Genomic DNA, 19,874 nt, shown 5'->3' with positions numbered 1-19,874 from the left:
TGTGAGTCGCAAAGAATACATTTTGGGTTATAGGGTTCCTTATAGCGTGTGGGTTGCAAAGAATACATTTTGAGTTACAGGGTTCCTATTAGTGTGTGGGTCACAAAGAATATATAAAAAATACCATCAATATACAACTAATCCCATCAGTTACTGCTGGCCCCCTCTACGTATTTTACAGAGAAAATAATTTTCAGATCTCTGTATCTACGTATAGACATATTGTTGTTGTATATATAGAACTGTAGTCTGTTCCTGACATTTCTGTATATATGTGTACACATATTGTGTGTGTATATATACAACTGTAGTTTGTTTGTAACATCTGTCTATCTATGTATACACACATTGTTTCTGTATATATATATATCACTCTGGTTTGTTTGTAACATTTGTGTATCTATGTATACATATATTGTTTCTGTATATATATACAACTGTAGTTTGTTTTTAACATCTCTCTATCTATGTATAGACATATTGTTGTTTTATATATACAACTTTAGTTTTTTCTAACATCTCTGTATCTGTGTGTACACACATTGTTTCTATATATACACAACTGTAGTGTTTTTTAACATCTCTGTATCTATGTATAGACATATTGTTGTTGTATATATAGAACTGTAGTCTGTTCCTAACATTTCTGTATATATGTGTACACATATTGTGTGTATATATATACAACTGTAGTTTGTTTGTAACATATCTCTATCTATGTATACACACATTGTTTCTGCATACATACAATGTAGTTTTTTCTAACATCTCTGTATTATACAGAGTTGTATAATACTTTTTACATACATTACAGGGTTCCTCATAGCGTGTGGGTCTTAAATAATACATTTTTGGTCACAGGGTTCCTTATAGCGTGTGAGTCGCAAAGAATACATTTTGGGTTATAGGGTTCCTTATAGCGTGTGGGTTGCTATATTCTGTTGACGTTCTATCAACAGAACGTCAAAATAATAGTCTTAAAAACATAAAGTGCTGCTAGTCTCAGTTCCTGAAAATACCTGAACACACTAATTTTACTACATTATATGAAGTAAAAAATTACAGGCTTTAAACACGTAGTTATTTCACCTTAATCATTTATCATTTCTTTTTAGATTTGACTGAGCCTATCATCACTAAACTTTGCGTACGTACGAATAATAAGAATTTATAAAGCTAAAACTTGTTTATTTGTAGGGCCATACATTTCCTAATCTGGCCTAGCCCAAGAAATGTGTATAATAATCGCAAGACACCAGCCATCACCTGACTGAAACTGATGCTTCCCAGGAGCTCAGTTTTAAGTCTGAGGACTCGCACAGGTTTCAATACTTGTGGTTAGCAGAAAACACATGGCCCATTGTGTAGTTTTACACTTAACAACAAACAAATAAAAACTGTTCCTGCAATCTGACATCCTTCGGGTTAAATGTATAACTTTGGAATATGAAGACAAATTTAATCATATTTGTACACTTTACATTATGTGTGTGTGTGTAGCTTATACTGTTAGGAAATGAATTGTATTTCTTTGTTACTTAAATATTTTTATACTTGAGTAATCGATCAATACTGATTAAATATTAAAGGCCATTACAGGATCAGACGTTATTAAGAAGTTAATAACATTCCAGCTTAATATATATTCATACATGTTAAAAAAGACATGAGCTAAGAGACAGAAATGTGATCATTTTTATTAAAGCTTCATAAATATTCTGTTTCAGTAGCAACTCAAGAAGACTGGTGAAAAACTCAAGTGTCTGTTAAAATGTATGCAATAGGCAGGAGGTGAAATCCGGATGCTTAAACCTGAAACGTACCTATTTTAACGATACATTCATCATCTGTAGATAGTTGTTGATATGTAAATAATTAGTAGTTGCAGTTGATGCCATATATCTTATGATAATAAGGACAGTATATCTACGTTATATAGTAATGCAGGAAGAATAAAGGTAAATAACTGTGGAACAAAATAGGATATAACAACATATGTATACACATGATAGAGAGATGTTAGAAACAAACTACAGTTGTATATATACAGAAACAATGTGTGTACACACAGATACAGAGATGTTAGAAACAAACTACAGTTGTATATATACAGAAACAATGTGTGTACACACAGATACAGAGATGTTAGAAACAAACAACAGTTGTATATATACAGAAACAATGTGTGAACACACAGATACAGAGATGTTAGAAAAACTACAGTTGTATATATAAAACAACAATATGTCTATACATAGATAGAGAGATGTTAAAAACAAACTGCAGTTGTACATATATACAGAAACAATATATGTATACATAGATACATAAATGTTACAAACAAACCAGAGTGATATATATATACAGAAACAATATGTGTACACCTTATTAACCGTGCTGTGTTAATAATTTCAATTTAAAATATAATTGTACGGTTAAAAAAAGATACAATGGAAATTTCTGAAAAGGTGGAAACTTGAGCCGAGAGGAACTATCTAAATATTCGTAAGATAAAATGTTGGAAGGTTCACATTTACTGAGAACGTCAAAATAATAGTCTTAAAAACATAAAAACTGCTAGTCTCAGTTCCTGAAAATACCTGAACACACTTACTATGTTAATTTTGATTTCGTCGTATATATATATATATATATAAGAAGAAAGGGAAAAAGATTGACATTATATGAAGTAAAAAATTACAGGCTTTAAACACGTAGCTATTTCACCTTAATCATTTATCATTTCTTTTTAGATTTGACTGAGTCTATCATCACTAAACTTAAAAATTTAAATTTTTAACTAAATGAAGTTTCATTGCGCCTCGTGTATTTAGGCCTAGTAGCAAAGAATCCAGAAAGTGAAGAATATTCTGGTAAATTTATTTATCAAACCTGGAATGGAATTTTGTAATACGAAATATGTTTCCTTTTTAAACACTTATCTATTTGAACTTACCTATACTGATAAATTTTCAACTGTACAAATATTTTTACAGGTGCACACTTTATGATCAATTACACAATAGGAAAGCTCCAGCATATGTGTGGCCCAGCATGGCCAGGTGGGTTAAGGCGTTCGACTTGTAATCCTAGGATCACGGGTTTGAATCCTCGTCGCATCAAACATGCTTGCCCTTATAGCCGTGAGGGTGTTATAATGTGACGGTCACAAATAGTGAGGGGGGCTTATCTCACTATTCGTTGGTAAATAGTAGCCCAAGAGTTGACAGTGGGTGATGATGACTAGCTGCCTTCCCTCTAGTCTTGCACTGCAAAATTAGGGACGGCTATCGCAGATAGCCCTCATGTAGCTTTGCGCGAAATTTGAAAACAAGCATATGTGTAAAAAACGTTGTATTTATTTTAATATTTCAAAGCTGTAGATTATCCACCATAGTAACTGCAACCGCGATACAAACTTTAGAACAAATACCTGTTTCTATAGATCATTCAATTGTGTTTTCTCAGTCCCTGTAGTGGTATAGCGGTAAGTACACGGATTTACAACGCTAAAATCAGGGGTTTGATTCCCCTCTGTAGACTCAGCAGATAGCCTGATGTGACTTTGCTGTTATAAAACACACACAGTTCCTTAACAGGATGTACAATAAAGTAATAGTGAATTACAATTTCTCGCACAGTGAAGTTGGATTGTAATAAATCGTATTCGTTGTTATTTCTACGGCGAAGATTGTTTGTTTGGAATTAAGCACATATCTACACAACGAGCTATCCGTGCTTTGCCTACCACGAGTATCGAAATCCGGTTTTTAGTGATGTGAGTCTTGAAACATACCACTATGCCACTAGGGGGCTTATGGCGTAGTAAGTTATGGTAAATTACTGTTACAAAACTGGTTTTATGTTCAAATAAATATCGTGTTTGTCGCAAGTTGCTCCTCGTACGTGTACGTGTATTTAACTGAAACATGCGAGATATTTTTACCTTTTTTTTATTACAGATTTTTACACAATGTACTTGTCTTCTGAACGAAACTGTGAACCAGTATCAGAGTGGAGATGCCACCAATAGTTACTGTCCTTTCAACTGTGGAGCTTTTCTTCCTTATATTATAATACTCAGCGTCGGTAAAATGATTTCATCCACTGCCAGGGTGGGCAATACACTAATAACACTCAGGTAAACATATTGGAAGATATTATTATTACTGTAATACTCAAGGAATAATGCACAGCCTAAAGACTTCTAAAAAATGGATAGGTTATTCCATGCCAACTCACCTAATGCATCCCAGTTCAGGTCATAGATTTTTTTGAAAAAATTAAAGAAACAACTTCATTTTGATTTATTAAAAAATGAAGTAGAGCTTTAGGATTTTTCATAACTGAATAAATCAAAGTGAAGTTTTTGCTTGATTTCTTTCAAGAAAATTTATGGCATGAACTGGGAAAGGTTCGTTTTTCTCGGTGAGTTGGCATGGAATGACCCGGGTACAAATTGTCATACATTTTACTAGTATTATATTTAATTTCCGATAGGGTAACACATAGTCACAAAAACAAAATAAAACCTAATTTTAGCTGAGTGTGTACTGGATGGATTTTATTTTTAAATCACTAAACGATTTTGCTTTTCTTTAATTACACTTTCGAGAAATATAAGTAGAATGTTTCCTGTTACAGACGCTTACGTCATGAATATTCTAAAAGTAAAAACCGATTAACGTGAACATTTTAATCACTATTAACAAGGCAGGATTAAGGGTTTCATTGGCCTTAGGTCTTTCAACTTATAGAGGACTCCTCGAGACAAAACCTCTACGTGCAATACATTTATAGTCATAGCTTGAAGCCTTCTAATTAGCGTGAGGCCTTGGGTTTCAAGCCGGTAAGCCCATGCCTTAATCCGGGGTTGGCTATTAATATAATTTTTCGTGTTTATTTGTAAGCTTTCAAAGAGAATAGAAGACACCTGTAGTCGTCCGTCTAACTCATAGACAAAACCAAATTAAACCTTCGTTGTTGTTTTAGTGCCAAGTTGCACAATGGGCGATCTGCGCTCTGTCCACTACTAGGAATTGAGCCATGGATTGTAGCCTTATGAATTGAACTACTAAACCAATATTAAAGTACTTTAAAAATATTTAATTTTGTTATTTTTTAGATGTTATTAGATTATAGAACATGATAATTTACGAAATATTTATGTATATATTTTATATTGTTTACGAGAGTAGCATAACACGGAAGCCAGAGTACGATGGTTAATTTATTCCAAGCCAGAGTACGATGGTTAATTTATTCGAAGCCAGAGTACGATGGTTAATTTATTCGAAGCCAGAGCACGATGGTTAATTTATTCGAAGCCAGAGTACAATGATTAATTTATTCCAAGCCAAAGTATGATGGTTAATTTTTTCCAAGCCAGAGTACGATGGTTAATTTATTCGAAGCCAGAGCACGATGGTTAATTTATTCGAAGCCAGAGTACGATGGTTAATTTATTCGAAGCCAGAGTACGATTGTTAATTTTCTCGAATACCCCTCTCTTTTACCGTTATAAGTTTGGTTTCCTAAAAACGAAATCTAAATTTGCTTTTATTTTATAGTGAAATCAATATCGATTGTTTAAACATTATTCTATGACTGAACTAACACAATATTTTCTGTAATTTGAATATAACTAATCTAAATGAATAATGAAGTGTTAAAAATATCATAAGCCAAATTCTAATGACTTATAACAAGTATAATTGATTAAAATATTGCTAAGCTAGCTCACAAAAGGTGATTATATCGTAACAACTGTTGTTATTATAGATGGTTTATGTAATTCTCCAACCATTACCACGTAGTTATGTCCTAGCTATCTGATGAGCTCTGGATTGAGCAAAATGCGTCGTTTTCAGTGGACATGACATGGTTTGAATGGTTCTGATTTTTGAAAACTTCTAAAAGTCGAGATAAATAATGTAGTGTTAAAAACACAGTATACCTAACTATAATGTCTTATGACAGTTATAATTAATTGTAATGATGTCCCTCATCCCTCACCCCGAATTGAAAGTGTATTTATATTGTTAATATAACGTAACCTATTTTTCTATTTAAGATCTTTTTAAATATCAGATTTTATGATCTACCAATTACCAGTCCTGGTTTATATAGAACAAATATTTTAACATCTATATTTTGCTGTTATATTCGGCTGATTGGATTAGGTTTTACTTCATCAAATGTGCGTATTGCTGAGCTGACTTTGGGCATGCATAGATAAATATATGTACAATTTGTAGTACCAGTCCCTTGGACGGAAGTTATGTAAATTCATGATTAATGAAAGATTATCTTAGGACATGAAAAGTTGTTTAATTTATATGCAGTCAAAACACAAAAAGTGAAACTGAAAATTTCCTTTTATCTAAATTAGGTGAATATCCATCCAAATCCTGCCAAGTAGTTACATAGACATAAAATAGACAGGACTATTATGCAAATATATATACACATCGGATAAGATATTATTAACACTTCGTTTCTCTATTGATATTTCAGATGTGTAGATGCCACGGAAAAAGGTCTTGCTTTGGGTGCCCTTGGGGCTATATTATCAGTATTTGGTAAGTTTCTAGAGTAAAATATTTCTTTATTTTTATTTCTAATAGCAAACAATGTCTTGGTTCACGTTGTATGACTTGAAGAATGTTTGATTTACGTGTAATCGCTGGTTTTAAAATTGGACAACGATAGGCCACTCCGCTCTGCCAGAAACACACATATATATATATATTCGATTTAAATGTTCCTAATATCTAATGGTGTTTATTGTTTTTCGTAACATAGCATGAGATTTGTTAAAATTACATTAACCCAACTCATTTTTTATAATCTTTGAGGTTTTTACTTTGAGGTTTATGGAAGTCATTTTGCTTTATACACTAATTCTGATTATGTAATCTTTTTGTTTAGCTTTAAATGTGTAACATAACATAACATATAGTCTACTTCAGCGATGTCGAAAAAACCCACTTGTAGAGAAAAATATATATATGTAAAAACGGCTCCTTTGGGATTTAGAAAATTGTTTACGTAAAGGAGCGAACAACGTTTCTACCTTCTACGGTCATCTTTAACTTAGGAAATTAGTGTCGTGTAAAAATTCAGTCTTTTATTAGTAAAAGTAGGGGAAACGTTAAACTTCTGTTATATCATGAATGAAAGGTATCGTACCTTTATACTTAAAACATTGATGACGTCCTTTAAATATTCTATTGATAACTACCTTTTATTATTTGCTTTCTTACAAGCCCGGAGTAACCCATGATCAATCAGACCTTGATGCTATCATTGAACAATTGCCGTTTCCCTTTTTAATCCTGGAGGACTTTAATGGACATCAACCTCTCTGGGAAAGTGCTGATATTGATAGGAGTGGTCGCTCTGTAGAGCATATGCTCTCTGATCACAACCTTTCTACTTTCAATACTAGTCCTACTTATTTTCATGCATCTAGTCAGTTCTTTACTGTTATTGATATCTCAGTTTGCTCCCTTTCACTGTTCTTCCAGTTTTCATGGACGGTTGACAATAATCCACTAGGCAGTGATAATTTTCCTATACTTTTGAGAGAGACTGGCTGTGGTGGATGCCACCCGACCCTCGTGCCCCGGTAAAATCTGGATCATGCAAACTGGTCCTCTTTCATTGCGCGAGCAGAACTTGATCCTGCCATCGTCTGTAAGCCATCAATAGACGACTGTGTGGCAGCAGAAGCTGACTGTATTATAGAAGCAGCTGTTCAATGTATTCCTAAAACCTCAAAACGTTTTCCACGATATCCTCTTCCGTGGTGGAATCCTGCCTGCCACGTGGCACAAAAAGCTCAAAAATGGGCCTGGAATACTTTCCGTAGACATCCCACACTCTCGAACCGCATCGCTTTCCGGCGGACCTGTGCACATGCTTGGTGAGTAAGGCGTTAAAGCCAGAAGGAATTCTGGATAAAGTTCACAACCACCATATCTTCTACCACCAGTTCTAAAGTCATATGGGAAAACATTAGAATGGTCAGGGAGCAATATAATTCTGTCCCCCTCTCGATTTTGCTCTCTGATGGCCAAAAAGTAGCTGATACCCAGAGCATCGCCGATACTCTAGGTGAAAGCTTTTGCCGGGTATCTAGCACTTTTGCTTTTTCCTCCATCTTTTTAGCCATCAAGACTCGGGCAGAGTGATCACCTCTTTTCTTTCGAGCTGATTGTCTCTATGACTATAATCGTCCCTTTACACTGTTACACTGTTGGAACACAAACTGGCCCTTCATCAGTCTGGCAGTACATCAGTTGGACCTGACGATGTACATTATGAAATGCTGCTCCATCTCTCTCCTGCTTCTCTTGCTATTTTTCTAATTGTTCTTAGCCGGATGCCTGGCGTTAGGCTATTGTCCTACCTTTCTCTAAGCCTGGGAAGAATCCCAAGATTTCTTCAAACTACTGTCCAATTGCTTTGACGAGCTGTCTCTGTAAGACCTTAGAGAGGATGGTTAATGCTCATTTTGTTTAGTTTCTCGAATCAAAGAACCTCCTCTCGCCCACCTAGTGTGGATTCCAACGACAGCGCTTCACCGTGGACCACCTGATTCGACTTGAAACGTCAATCAGAGAAGCCTTTCTAAAACGAAATCTTGTATCAATATTCTTTGATATTGAGAAGGCTTATGATACAACATGTAGGTATGGCATTTTGCAAGACCTCCATACATATGAGTTACGTGGCCATTTGCCCATTTTTATTAAAAAAAATTTAATGGACAGGAGATTCCAACTTCGTGTGGGTTCGACACTTTCCTGTTCTTTTCTACAAGAACTTGGAGTCCCTCGAGGCTGTGTTTTGAATGTCACACTTTTCAGTATAAAAATTAATGCCATCACTCTCACTGTTGCAAATATGCTCTATGTCGACGACTTTCACTTTTCATGTTAGTCGTCGAACATGAGGTATATTGAAGGGCAGCTACAGACTGCCCTCAATTGTTTGCTGAAGTGGATTACAGCAAACTGCTTTAACTTCTCTCCCTCTAAAACCGTTTGCATGTACTTTTGCCTCCAACGAGGTATTTATCCTGATCCTGAACTCCGTATCGGTGAAGTTGTGCTGTCTGTAATCCCTCAGACAAAGTTCTTGGGACTTATCTTTGACCGAAAGCTGACCTTTATACCACACATCAAGCAGCTACGGGTCAAATGTACAAGAGCACTGAACATTCTCCGTGTCCTTTCTTCCACCACTTGGTGAGCGGATCGATGTTCTATGCTAAAGATATATCGTGCTCTTATTCGATCGCAACTTGACTATGGGTTACTAGTCTATGGCTTTGCCAGACCCTCGGCCTTAAAGATGCTGGACTCTATTCATTATCAAGGAGTTCGGCTGTGGATTGGGGTTTTCTGCACTTCCCCAGTTCAGATCTTATACATAGTCTCGTGAAACTTCTTTGCACCTCCGCCGTTTGCAACTGTCTTTACTGTATGCTTCGAAACTTCGTTCCTTACCATAATGTTCCACCTGGGGTTGTGTCTTCCTTCCTGGGAGGGGTATACCCTTTCGAAACAGACGATCTGCCATTGCTCCTTTTGGACTTCGTATCCATACGCAGTTGGATGAATTGGGTCTGTCCTTGGATAACATTGCTGTATCCATTGGTTAGTCCATCCCACCATGGCTTCTTATAGTCCCCAAATGTGACGTATCTTTAAGTCATCTGAGAAAAGCAGACACTCCTGATTGGAAATACTATCTGTTATTTGCTGAACATCTTTTGAACCATCCTTTCATTCCTATTTCTACAGATGGTTCGAAATTAGGTGACTGTGTGGGCTCAGCCATGGTTTGTTGTGGTTCGGTGGTTGCGCGCAGAATCCCATCTACATCTTCTGTGTTCACAGCTGAAATGTACGCCATTTCTCTTGCCCTGGATCACATAGAAGCTAAGCAGTATTCAAACTGCACTATTTGTACTGGCTCTGGAATCGCTTCACGTTAGTTCACACCCTGTTCTCACCGATATTCAAACCTTACTGACCCATTTTTCTTTAACATCTACTTTTATCCACTTTTTCTGGATACCTGGCCACGTTGGTATTCGCGGGAACGAGCTCGCCGACACTGCAGCTAAATTTATCTGCTCTGGCACTATTACTGCAGTGCCTATTCCATACATGGACTATGGTCCTGTATTCAAGGCTCGGCTCCGTGCCAGCTGGCAGTCGAGTTGGAGTGAGCAACGCGAAAACAATCTTTTCCAAATAAAACCCTATATTGGACTTTGGCTGTCTTGCTTTCGTAAGGATCGGAAAGAGGAAGTTGTTCTAACTAGACTACACAGTAGTCAGTTTTTTAACTTGCCGTTTTCTTTTATCTGGAACTGATGCACCAGTGTGTAGTCTGTGTAACATGCAAGCCACAATTAGTCACATTTTACTTTCTTGCCGTTGTTACGACTCTTAACGACGGCACCATTTTAAACATGTTATGTCCCAAGGTTTGTCCATAACGTTAGTGTTATTGGTGAGGGTGATACTGTCCACCATGGAAATATTTTTAGTTTTATAAAGGTCATTAATATTTTAATGCTATTTAAGTTTTTTAATTTATACATTAGACCTTTTTTTAATGTGGCTCCCTTTTAAGAATCAAAGTCCATCCAGTTCGATTTGAAATTTGAAAATGGCCGTAACATCATATAACTCGGAACCAGGACTTGGAAGGCCAACTTCAGTTGAGTGATGGTGGTTTCTGTACTTACATGTTAATCTTCCTGGCGAGTTCTGATAATTACAGATATGCTAGAGAAAGTCCTTTACAACTTGTGTTACAATAGTTTTTCTCTTAACATTGTAGACTAGATCTAAACATTGGTTTTATGCTATTTATGTTGTTTTTTTTAATTTTGTTTTGTTTTACCTTAATTTTCTTTTATGGATTTTACTACCTTTACTTTAATTTTAATTTTTCACCGGAAGTTTGGCGCAGATAGCCTAGCTACTTTGTGCCATAAAACAGCCAACCAACCAACCTTTTCACAATATTATCTTCTTTTTTCGATTTTCTTAAACACACAATTTAAATTAATAACAGAAAAATACCAAATTCATTTGAGTTTACGTTTCGATACTTTTACGTGTCTTCTTCTGTCCAAAGTTTGTTTGTGAGAGAGAAACTGATAAATTATTTTATATCAAGTCCCTTAACGCCACACGATGTCATTAAGTGGATTTAATTTAAGCGTGATTTTCTGATGTGTCTAAACTAGTATCCATATAAGTTTGGTATTTTTCGATAATTGTGAATTTAAACCTTATTTTGGATTACTTTACATGGTATTGTGTGCTAACCTTTCATTTAAATTATACACGTTTCATTGTATATTCTGTAGCCTTCATCCCCTACCCGTTAATTTTCGGATCTCTGATGGATGCTGCCTGTTTGGTTTGGGAAGAAAGTTGTGGTAAAAGTGGTAACTGTTGGGTGTACGATTCTGAGAAGTTTAGATATTATCTCCACGGGGCGTCCATAAGTTTCATCTTCGTGGGAAGCCTATTTGATGTCATTGTTTTCCTGCTTAGTGGAAGACTCAAAAACTTTTACGACGAAGAAGGCAAAGATGTTGCCCTTGATAGCACAGAAAGAAATGATAAGTCATCCCCTGATGAAGATGACGACATCCTCTACATGCCAAACGTTAGCTTACAGAAAACTGCATCAATCAACGACATCACATCAACATTTTAACATCGTTTACGACGAGTGTTCCTACGTTTAAAACAAGAGGTTTGTATAGAAGCTTCAACATCATCAAAACTAGTTCATTCTTTCTTTTATTACTTGTGTTTCCAGTTATCTAACCAAATCAAACCCATATAGTCAAAATAGTCTGAGATTTTGGTTAATAAAACATTTTGGTTAATATAAACATTCCAATAATGTAAGTTTTCCAAATCGCTCAACAAGTCAGAAAATTAGTCACCCAATAACAATCTTTGATGGAAAGCTTCTCAGTTCACACTAACCAATCACAGCAATTTGGTGAGCTTGAAATTGGCACAGAAGGATGCTTGTTCTATGCCAGGTTTATATTGTTTAGGTGACTAAAAACGGTTTCCATGACGTCTGAAAAACACATAGGTTAAAAAATATCAATTTAGCACAAAAAATACGATAACCTTTAACTCACCTTTCGAAATCCGTAGAGTTGTAGGCTATGGTGTTTTTGTGTTCAAAAACGATCTCCGTACCTTCCTGTTCACAATTCATTTTTATCACACGTTTTAATTAAAGAATTTCCCCAAATATTAATAAAATGTGCGACATAGAAATTTTGTAAAAGTAACATATATCGAGGATGTCCTCGTCTTTTGTTATTGCATGTCTAAAACATAACAATTGGTACGTATGGAACAAAGATTCCGGATGACATTTCGATTTTGAAAGGTGTAATATTTCCTAATACATTTATATAATCGTATTTGTTGTTTTGTTTTTTTCACGTTCTTATGTGAACATGAGTTTTGTATAATATCTGTCTTAAAATAAAGTAGACCTCCATTTTCAACGGTAAGGGGCATGTTTCCTTATTTCAAAGCCGAAGTATCGTGTAATTGTAGATTTGTATTAAATTCATTATACTCCTTCTACAGTTGTAATAACCTGTATACAAAGATGTATTCACAGAATACTATGAAACTATATAAATTAACTCCAGTACTCCATTCTACTGCCATTCGCACAAAGATCACTATGGTTACGAAAGAGAACGTTCCGATCTTCCCTTTCTCTCCCTTCCCCAATAACAATGAAATCAGGCACATCTCCTGATAACTTAAATAAGAACAAACTAACATAGAACAGAGATGGTTCACCAGCCATCAAGTATTCAGGTGGAACACGAACGCATTAACACAGAACAGAGATGGTTTGTGAAATCAAGTATTCAGATTGAACACAAAGACATTAACACAGAACAGAGATGGTTTATGAAATCAAGTATTCAGATTGAACACAAAGACATTAACACAGAACAGAGATGGTTTATGAAATCAAGTATTCAGATTGAACACAAAGACATTAACACAGAACAGAGATGGTTTATGAAATCAAGTATTCAGATTGAACACAAAGACATTAACACAGAACAGAGATGGTTTATGAAATCAAGTATTCAGATTGAACACAAAGACATTAACACAGAACAGAGATGGTTTATGAAATCAAGTATTCAGATTGAACACAAAGACATTAACACAGAACAGAGATGGTTTATGAAATCAAGTATTCAGATTGAACACAAAGACATTAACACAGAACAGAGATGGTGTATGAAATCAAGTATTCAGATTGAACACAAAAACATTAACACAGAACAGAGATGGTTTATGAAATCAAGTATTCAGATTGAACACAAAGACATTAACACAGAACAGGGATGGTTTATGAAATCAAGTATTCAGATTGAACACAAAGACATTAACACAGAACAGAGATGGTGTATGAAATCAAGTATTCAGATTGAACACAAAAACATTAACACAGAACAGAGATGGTTTATGAAATCAAGTATTCAGATTGAACACAAAGACATTAACACAGAACAGAGATGGTGTATGAAATCGAGTATTCAGATTGAACACAAAAACATTAACACAGATCAGAGATGGTTTATGAAATCAAGTGTTCAGATTGAACACAAAGACATTAACACAGAACAGAGATGGTTTATGAAATCAAGTATTCAGATTGAACACAAAGACATTAACACAGAACAGAGATGGTTTATGAAATCAAGTATTCAGATTGAACACAAAGACATTAGCACAGAACAGAGATGGTTTATGAAATCAAGTATTCAGATTGAACACAAAAACATTAAAACAGAACAGAGAGTTTCATTTCCTTTCTTCTCTGCATTGGTAACATATCAAACCTCTCTGTTAACTAATATGGAAAACACAAGACGTGGGACAGAGCCAGACAAATATTCGAGGCAAATGAAACATCTGCTGTATTAAATGGTAGGTCAAGAATTTTGGAAATCCACTTTAACATTAGGATTTCTGTATTTTTTTAATGACACCAAAGAAGCTGTTCATTAATTTGATTTTATCAGTAATTTAACATTAGGATTTCTGTATTTTTTTAACGATACCAAAGATGCAGTTCATTAATTCGATGTTATCGGTGATTTGACATCAGGATTTCTGTATTTTTTAACGACACCAAACAAGCAGTTCATTAATTTGATTTTATCAGTGATTTAACGTTGGAATTGCTACTTTTCTAACGGCACCAAACAATTTCATTAATTTGATTTTATTAATAATTAACGTTTAGGCTATTGAAATAATTGAAACCAGAGTCAACTTAGCTGTGATGGGCAATCAAATTAGAAGTTAAAACGAAGTCAGTTTATGTGTAAGAAATTACTTAAAACAGCAAACAAGAGTTTAAAGCTTAACAGGGATTTAAAAGAAAAGAAATTTCCACAATGATTAAATAAGAAAACTCCTTTTCGATTAGCGCTTTTCTCATTCTATTTTTAAAATTTAACAAGTTTTAATGATACCCAAGAAATTTTGTTTTTTGAATCGATCGCAAAGCTACACGAGGGCTATTCGCGATAGTTGTCCATAGTTTAGCAGTGTAAGACTCGAGGGAAGGCAGCTAGTCATCACAATCCACCGCCAACTCTTTTCACCAATGAATTGACCGATCGTTATAACGACCTCGCAGCTGAATGAAAGAGCATCTTTGGTAGGTTGGGGGTTGAAACCCGCAACCCTCAGGTTGCGAGTTAAACGCTCTAACTACCTGGTCGTGCCGCATCTAGCTCAACAAGTACTAAATTAACTTATTCTGTAGGATTCTAGTTGGAAAAACTAAGAACAAAAGTAAGGGCAAAAATAAAATTGTGGTTTCCGGTGCTGATTAATAATAGGCTGATAGGGCTTAATATGTGATTACTTAATACCAAAAACTTGCTTTTGTGTGTCTGTAGTTAAGAAAGCTACACAATGGGCTATCTGTGCTCTGCCCACAACGGGTATGGAAAACCAGATTCTTGCTTTGTAAGTTCGCAAACATACCGCTGTGTCACCGGGAAATGGGAGGAGGAAGTTTTCATGAATGAATATAAAATGTGCAGTTGATTCAATATGATTGTCTAGTGGGCTGTTTACAATCGTCTTTTACCATTTCACTATAATTTTACCATCATTTCATAGAACAAATCAGTCTTCACGATCTTTGACTACCTATTTTATTATTATTATTAGCAACATTTATAAAGACTTATGATACACTCTGTAACCTAGTATAAATAACCCTGTAAATACGTTTTGATTTATTGTTTCGAATTAAGCACAAAGCTACACATTGGACTATCTGTGCGATGCACACCACGGATATCGAAATCCGCTTTCTGGCGGTGTGAGTCCGCAGACATATAACTGTGCCACTAAGGGACGCAGAAAATCAGAAAGTGACATCTTATATGCAACTACATTATTGATATTATCAGAGCGAATTGATCACAGAAAATTATAAAAAATAAAAATAAATTAAGCTCATTTGGGCCTGAATTTCTATTAAATATAAATAATCGTTGTTAATTATCAAAAATCACATTAATGCAAATCATTTCTTCACATCATACGCGTTGAAAGTAAAATAACTATTATTCCCTCACTCTACAACTTCAATAAGATTCGATTATTTATTATCTTCCCGAAAGGATTGGTTTTATTTGTTTTGAATTTCGCGCAAAGCTACACGAGGGCTATGTGCGCTAGCCTTCCCTAATTTATCTGTGAAAAACTAGAGGGAAGGTAGCTAGTCATCACCACCCACCGCCAGCGCTTGGGGTATTCTTTTGCCAACGAATAGTGGGATTGATCGCACATGATAACGCCCCCACGGCTGAAAGAGTAAGTATGCTTTATATGAGGGGGAGTCGAATCCGCAACCTTCGGATTACGAGTCGAGTGCCTTAACCACCTGGCCATGCCAGGCCTCCTCCCGAAAGAAACGGTCACGTATTTTGCAATGTCTGGGAATTGTATTTTTCCTAAAAAGTTCAAGTATTATTCGTATTTGGTGATAGTATCATGTCATCATTTAAAAGAAAAGAAATTTCCACATATTGCTGTGCCACTAAGGGACGCAGAAAATCAGAAAGTGACATCTTATATGTAACTACATTTTGAAGCACAATTTTGAATGTGCCATCTCAAATGTAACTACAGTTATCTGTGATCTCTCCCTCCAGTGACACAATGGTATTTCTGAGAACTTACAACGATAGAAAGTGTATTACGATACGATACCTGTGGCGGGTAGAGCACGGTATCAGTTTTGTTGGAGTTTATGACAGTTTTTTGAAACCAATTAAACCTAATAAAACGTACTCTTATTTGTTTTATTTTAAACAGCTGAGCTAATGGGGGGTTGGGGTTGGATAAAAACAGGAGAAAAAATTGAAATCATATGTAGATATAGTTTAGGATCTAAGAAGAAACTGTCGTGGAGAAAGTAGTATTGTAATTAAAATATACGAATTGGAGCTAAAACTCACTGTTTGATTGTCATAATTACGCCCATTTTAGTCTAGTAACTTCTGGAAACATAAATACAGTTTTTTTTTAATGTTTTACAACAGATGTATCAATACCAGTACGTTATCCCACTTAATGCCATATTTTTCAATTTCTTCGATTGTACTTTCATGGTTTTAACACCCAATTTTGCTTCCAATAAAATTAATATTTCTTGATAACTCAGTAGACTTTGAATTGAAATTACTTCAGTATTTTCATATAAACTCACGAAAGTACCAATTTTTTTTATACAGAATACTCACACACAAGAAAAACTCATTGGAAATTCCCTGGAATAAGATACACTTTTAATTTTTTTAAAAAATTGAAATGCATAAATATATTTAACATGTGGTTCAGTAATGTATACATATATAGTTAGATTTTCTTATTTTTTAAGTTAAAGACATGTTAATAACACAAGTTCACAACCATTAAAATAGTTCTGACTTCAAGCTTCACCTTTATATTTGTCACTTTCTAGTTTTTCACATCAGAAAGACTTCAATTCGAATGAGTTGCTATATCGTTACTGTGAATTAGGCTCAAATAACCTTAAGCCTATTTAGTACTAGCTGACCTATTTTAGTGTCAAAAAGGCTCAACTATACTGAATTATTTTCTCAATATTTAATCCCAAAAATCATATATACTTAAAAATTATTTTTTATGCAGCAACTGGTTCTATCTTTTTTTCATAATTCCTCTTGTTACACGGAAAAAGCAAGCGGTTAAAAATATGTAGAATTGTTGGAAAGACGAAATATTTTCTCTCAACTTAATTTAGCTGGAGTTCACTCTAGAACTGTTTAATCATTTATATAAAAAAAATGGAGAAGATGAAAGTAAAAGAAAAAATTACTTTAAATCTATTTATAAGTTACTAAACATCCTATATACTGAAGATAGAAAAATAACCCGTTCAATATCAATCCATCTTTTACAAGCAAAAAATAAAAATTAAATGAACAAAATATCAACCAAGTTTCTAAAAGCGTAAAATATGTCAGAAAACTGACTTTATATGTATATATAAAGAGTGGTCCAAAACTAACCGTCAAATCATCATTAATGAACACTCTGTTACGAAACGAGTAGAATCAATAAGATAGATAGAAATCGATATTTAGGGTTTAAAGACATTTAACAACAATGCGTTATTAACTCTGTGTCAAAACACTTGCTGAATAGAACGAGAAATCCAATAACTTTTTTTGGGTCACTCTGAGTTGGTTATTGTTTTTATTAGAGTGAATTATTCGTAATGACGAGAAAAACCAATTGTAGAGAAAATTATATATTTAAAACGGCTGGTATGAGTTGAGAAAGCACTAACAGAGGAGCGGACAACGTTTCGACCTTCTTCAGTCATCGTCAGGTTCAGAAAGGGTTACTGACCGGTAGCTGACCACATGCTTGAAGGCGGTTGTGTAATTGACTGTAGGAATGTAGTATATCCAACATCTAAGCACGCCCTCTACATTCCTACACTGAATTACACAACCGCCTTCAAACATGTGGTCAGCTACCGGTCAGTAACCCTTTCTTTTTTTGTGAACCTGACGATGACTGAAGAAGGTCGAAACGTTGTTCGCTCCTCTATTAGTGCTTTCTCTATCCATACCAGCCGTTTTAAATATACAAAAAGAGTAAATTATTATTATGTATTCAAGGCTAGGTTAACTCTTTGACCACAATAATTCTTTGTTACTTTGACGTTATGAAATTTTAACAGTCATTCATACTGTTACTAACAGAATTAAAAATGTTGAGCTTTGAAACTTAAATGTAGTATTCCTTGTCATTCAGAGATCTTCTGGAATGTTCCTATTCAAACGCACAAACTGGCACCGATCCACAACTGCTTATGTTAACAGCAAACAGTACGGTGTTTTAAAAAAAACAAACGTAGTAGTACAACTAACTATCTTTGTGGTAATTTAACGTAAACAAACATTTGTCACTACTTCTGTCATCTTGTTCCACTGTGGAAACAGGATTTTTATTTCGCATTACAAAACATGTTGTTGTTTTTTAAGCTAACTACGTAACTGGGGCGTACGTTGCAGCAAACATTATTTTGACGATGAAGATAAATTAGGCGGAGAAAAAAATTAAATTACCGGACGTTAATAAATAAAGTGTTAGATATCAGTCTTACAAAGACAAGATATAGGTAAGTTATTGAATCTTATTGATGTGGCCAAGAATACGAACATAATAACTATTGGATGCTTCTATTTAAACGTAGTCAAACGAGTGTAAAAAAATAAAATAAAAAATTGGAATATGGTTAATTGCTTATTTGTATAAATATATGGTGCTCAATATATGATATACCTCTTCTGTTCAATTAAAAACCGTAAACCATAAAATAAACCCGGCTGTGACACCAACAGTACCTCCACACTTCCAATTGCCACCTCCACCAAGGGAAGAAAAGCAGTTTTAAGAACTGTACATATTTTCATTGCACTTCTTGGCCTTGGAATCGCGGGAAATCTCACTCTCTGATCTCAGCAAGTATATGTACACAAATGTAAACAACTTTGAAATATTGAAAGCCATGCGATAACGGGTATGCTCTTAGCCAACATTATCATAGCAAATCTTTGCAAATTTTGATAATCTGTAGCTCACTCAATCTTTCACTTGTAGCGGATTGAATGGTAACACAGATAATGGTAAACATTGGTGTTTTATGAACAATTTATTTCATCAGATCCGTCTGAACAGTCCATGTTGTGGTCACAGATATTTACCTCTTCCACACATTTCCCTAACGGACATCTTATTCCAAGACACTGAGAAAGGTTTCCAGGAGGTGAGACGTCATCTAGTGACAAAAATGTAACATTAAGACAAAAAAAAAATTGTATTATATGACGAGTACGCCAAAATACCAAATACAATTTCATAACCGTTTACTTTAGAGTGATATCAATTTCGTTAATTTCAGTTAATTATTAAGTGCTAAAGCCGTAGCGCGCACGTTTTTACTAACATTATAGTATTTTGCAATTCGTCTAATTTTCTTGGATGTTACCTCAAATATTAGTCTGTGATGATACAGTAACCATACTGAAAATCAAGATTAAGGAAGCTCGTATAAAGGAACTTTTACATGCACATTATCGTCTACTGATACGTGTGTGGAGCTGTATTACCATTTGGGTGAACAGAAAATTTTAAATCCTTTTATTAGATTTGCTTTGGTTTGTTTTGAACTTCGCGCAAAGCTACACAAGGACTATCTGCACTAGC

General features: G+C 34.8%; 2 protein-coding genes across 2 annotated transcripts in view; one reads left to right on the top strand and one right to left on the bottom strand.

Annotated features, from left to right (window-relative positions):
- The window catches only part of LOC143233696 (solute carrier organic anion transporter family member 74D-like), a 32,368-nt gene extending 19,788 nt beyond the window's left edge, over positions 1 to 12,580 (top strand). The window contains exons 7-9 of the mRNA XM_076470204.1: positions 3,963 to 4,141; positions 6,517 to 6,581; positions 11,399 to 12,580. Of these exons, the coding sequence (XP_076326319.1) occupies positions 3,963 to 4,141; positions 6,517 to 6,581; positions 11,399 to 11,754 (600 nt within the window). The 3' untranslated portion in view covers positions 11,755 to 12,580. The remainder of the gene's footprint in view (positions 1 to 3,962; positions 4,142 to 6,516; positions 6,582 to 11,398) is intronic.
- Positions 12,581 to 16,913: 4,333 nt separating this feature from the next.
- Positions 16,914 to 19,874, bottom strand: part of LOC143233695 (serine protease hepsin-like) — a 70,191-nt gene continuing 67,230 nt past the window's right edge. Inside the window, exon 13 of the mRNA XM_076470203.1 lies at positions 16,914 to 19,446. Coding sequence (XP_076326318.1) covers positions 19,310 to 19,446 — 137 coding nt within the window. The 3' untranslated portion in view covers positions 16,914 to 19,309. The remainder of the gene's footprint in view (positions 19,447 to 19,874) is intronic.

The sequence above is a fragment of the Tachypleus tridentatus genome, chromosome 12 (genome assembly GCF_004210375.1).
Source record: "Tachypleus tridentatus isolate NWPU-2018 chromosome 12, ASM421037v1, whole genome shotgun sequence".
NCBI lineage: Eukaryota > Metazoa > Arthropoda > Merostomata > Xiphosura > Limulidae > Tachypleus > Tachypleus tridentatus.
This window is presented reverse-complemented; position numbering and strand designations above follow the sequence as displayed.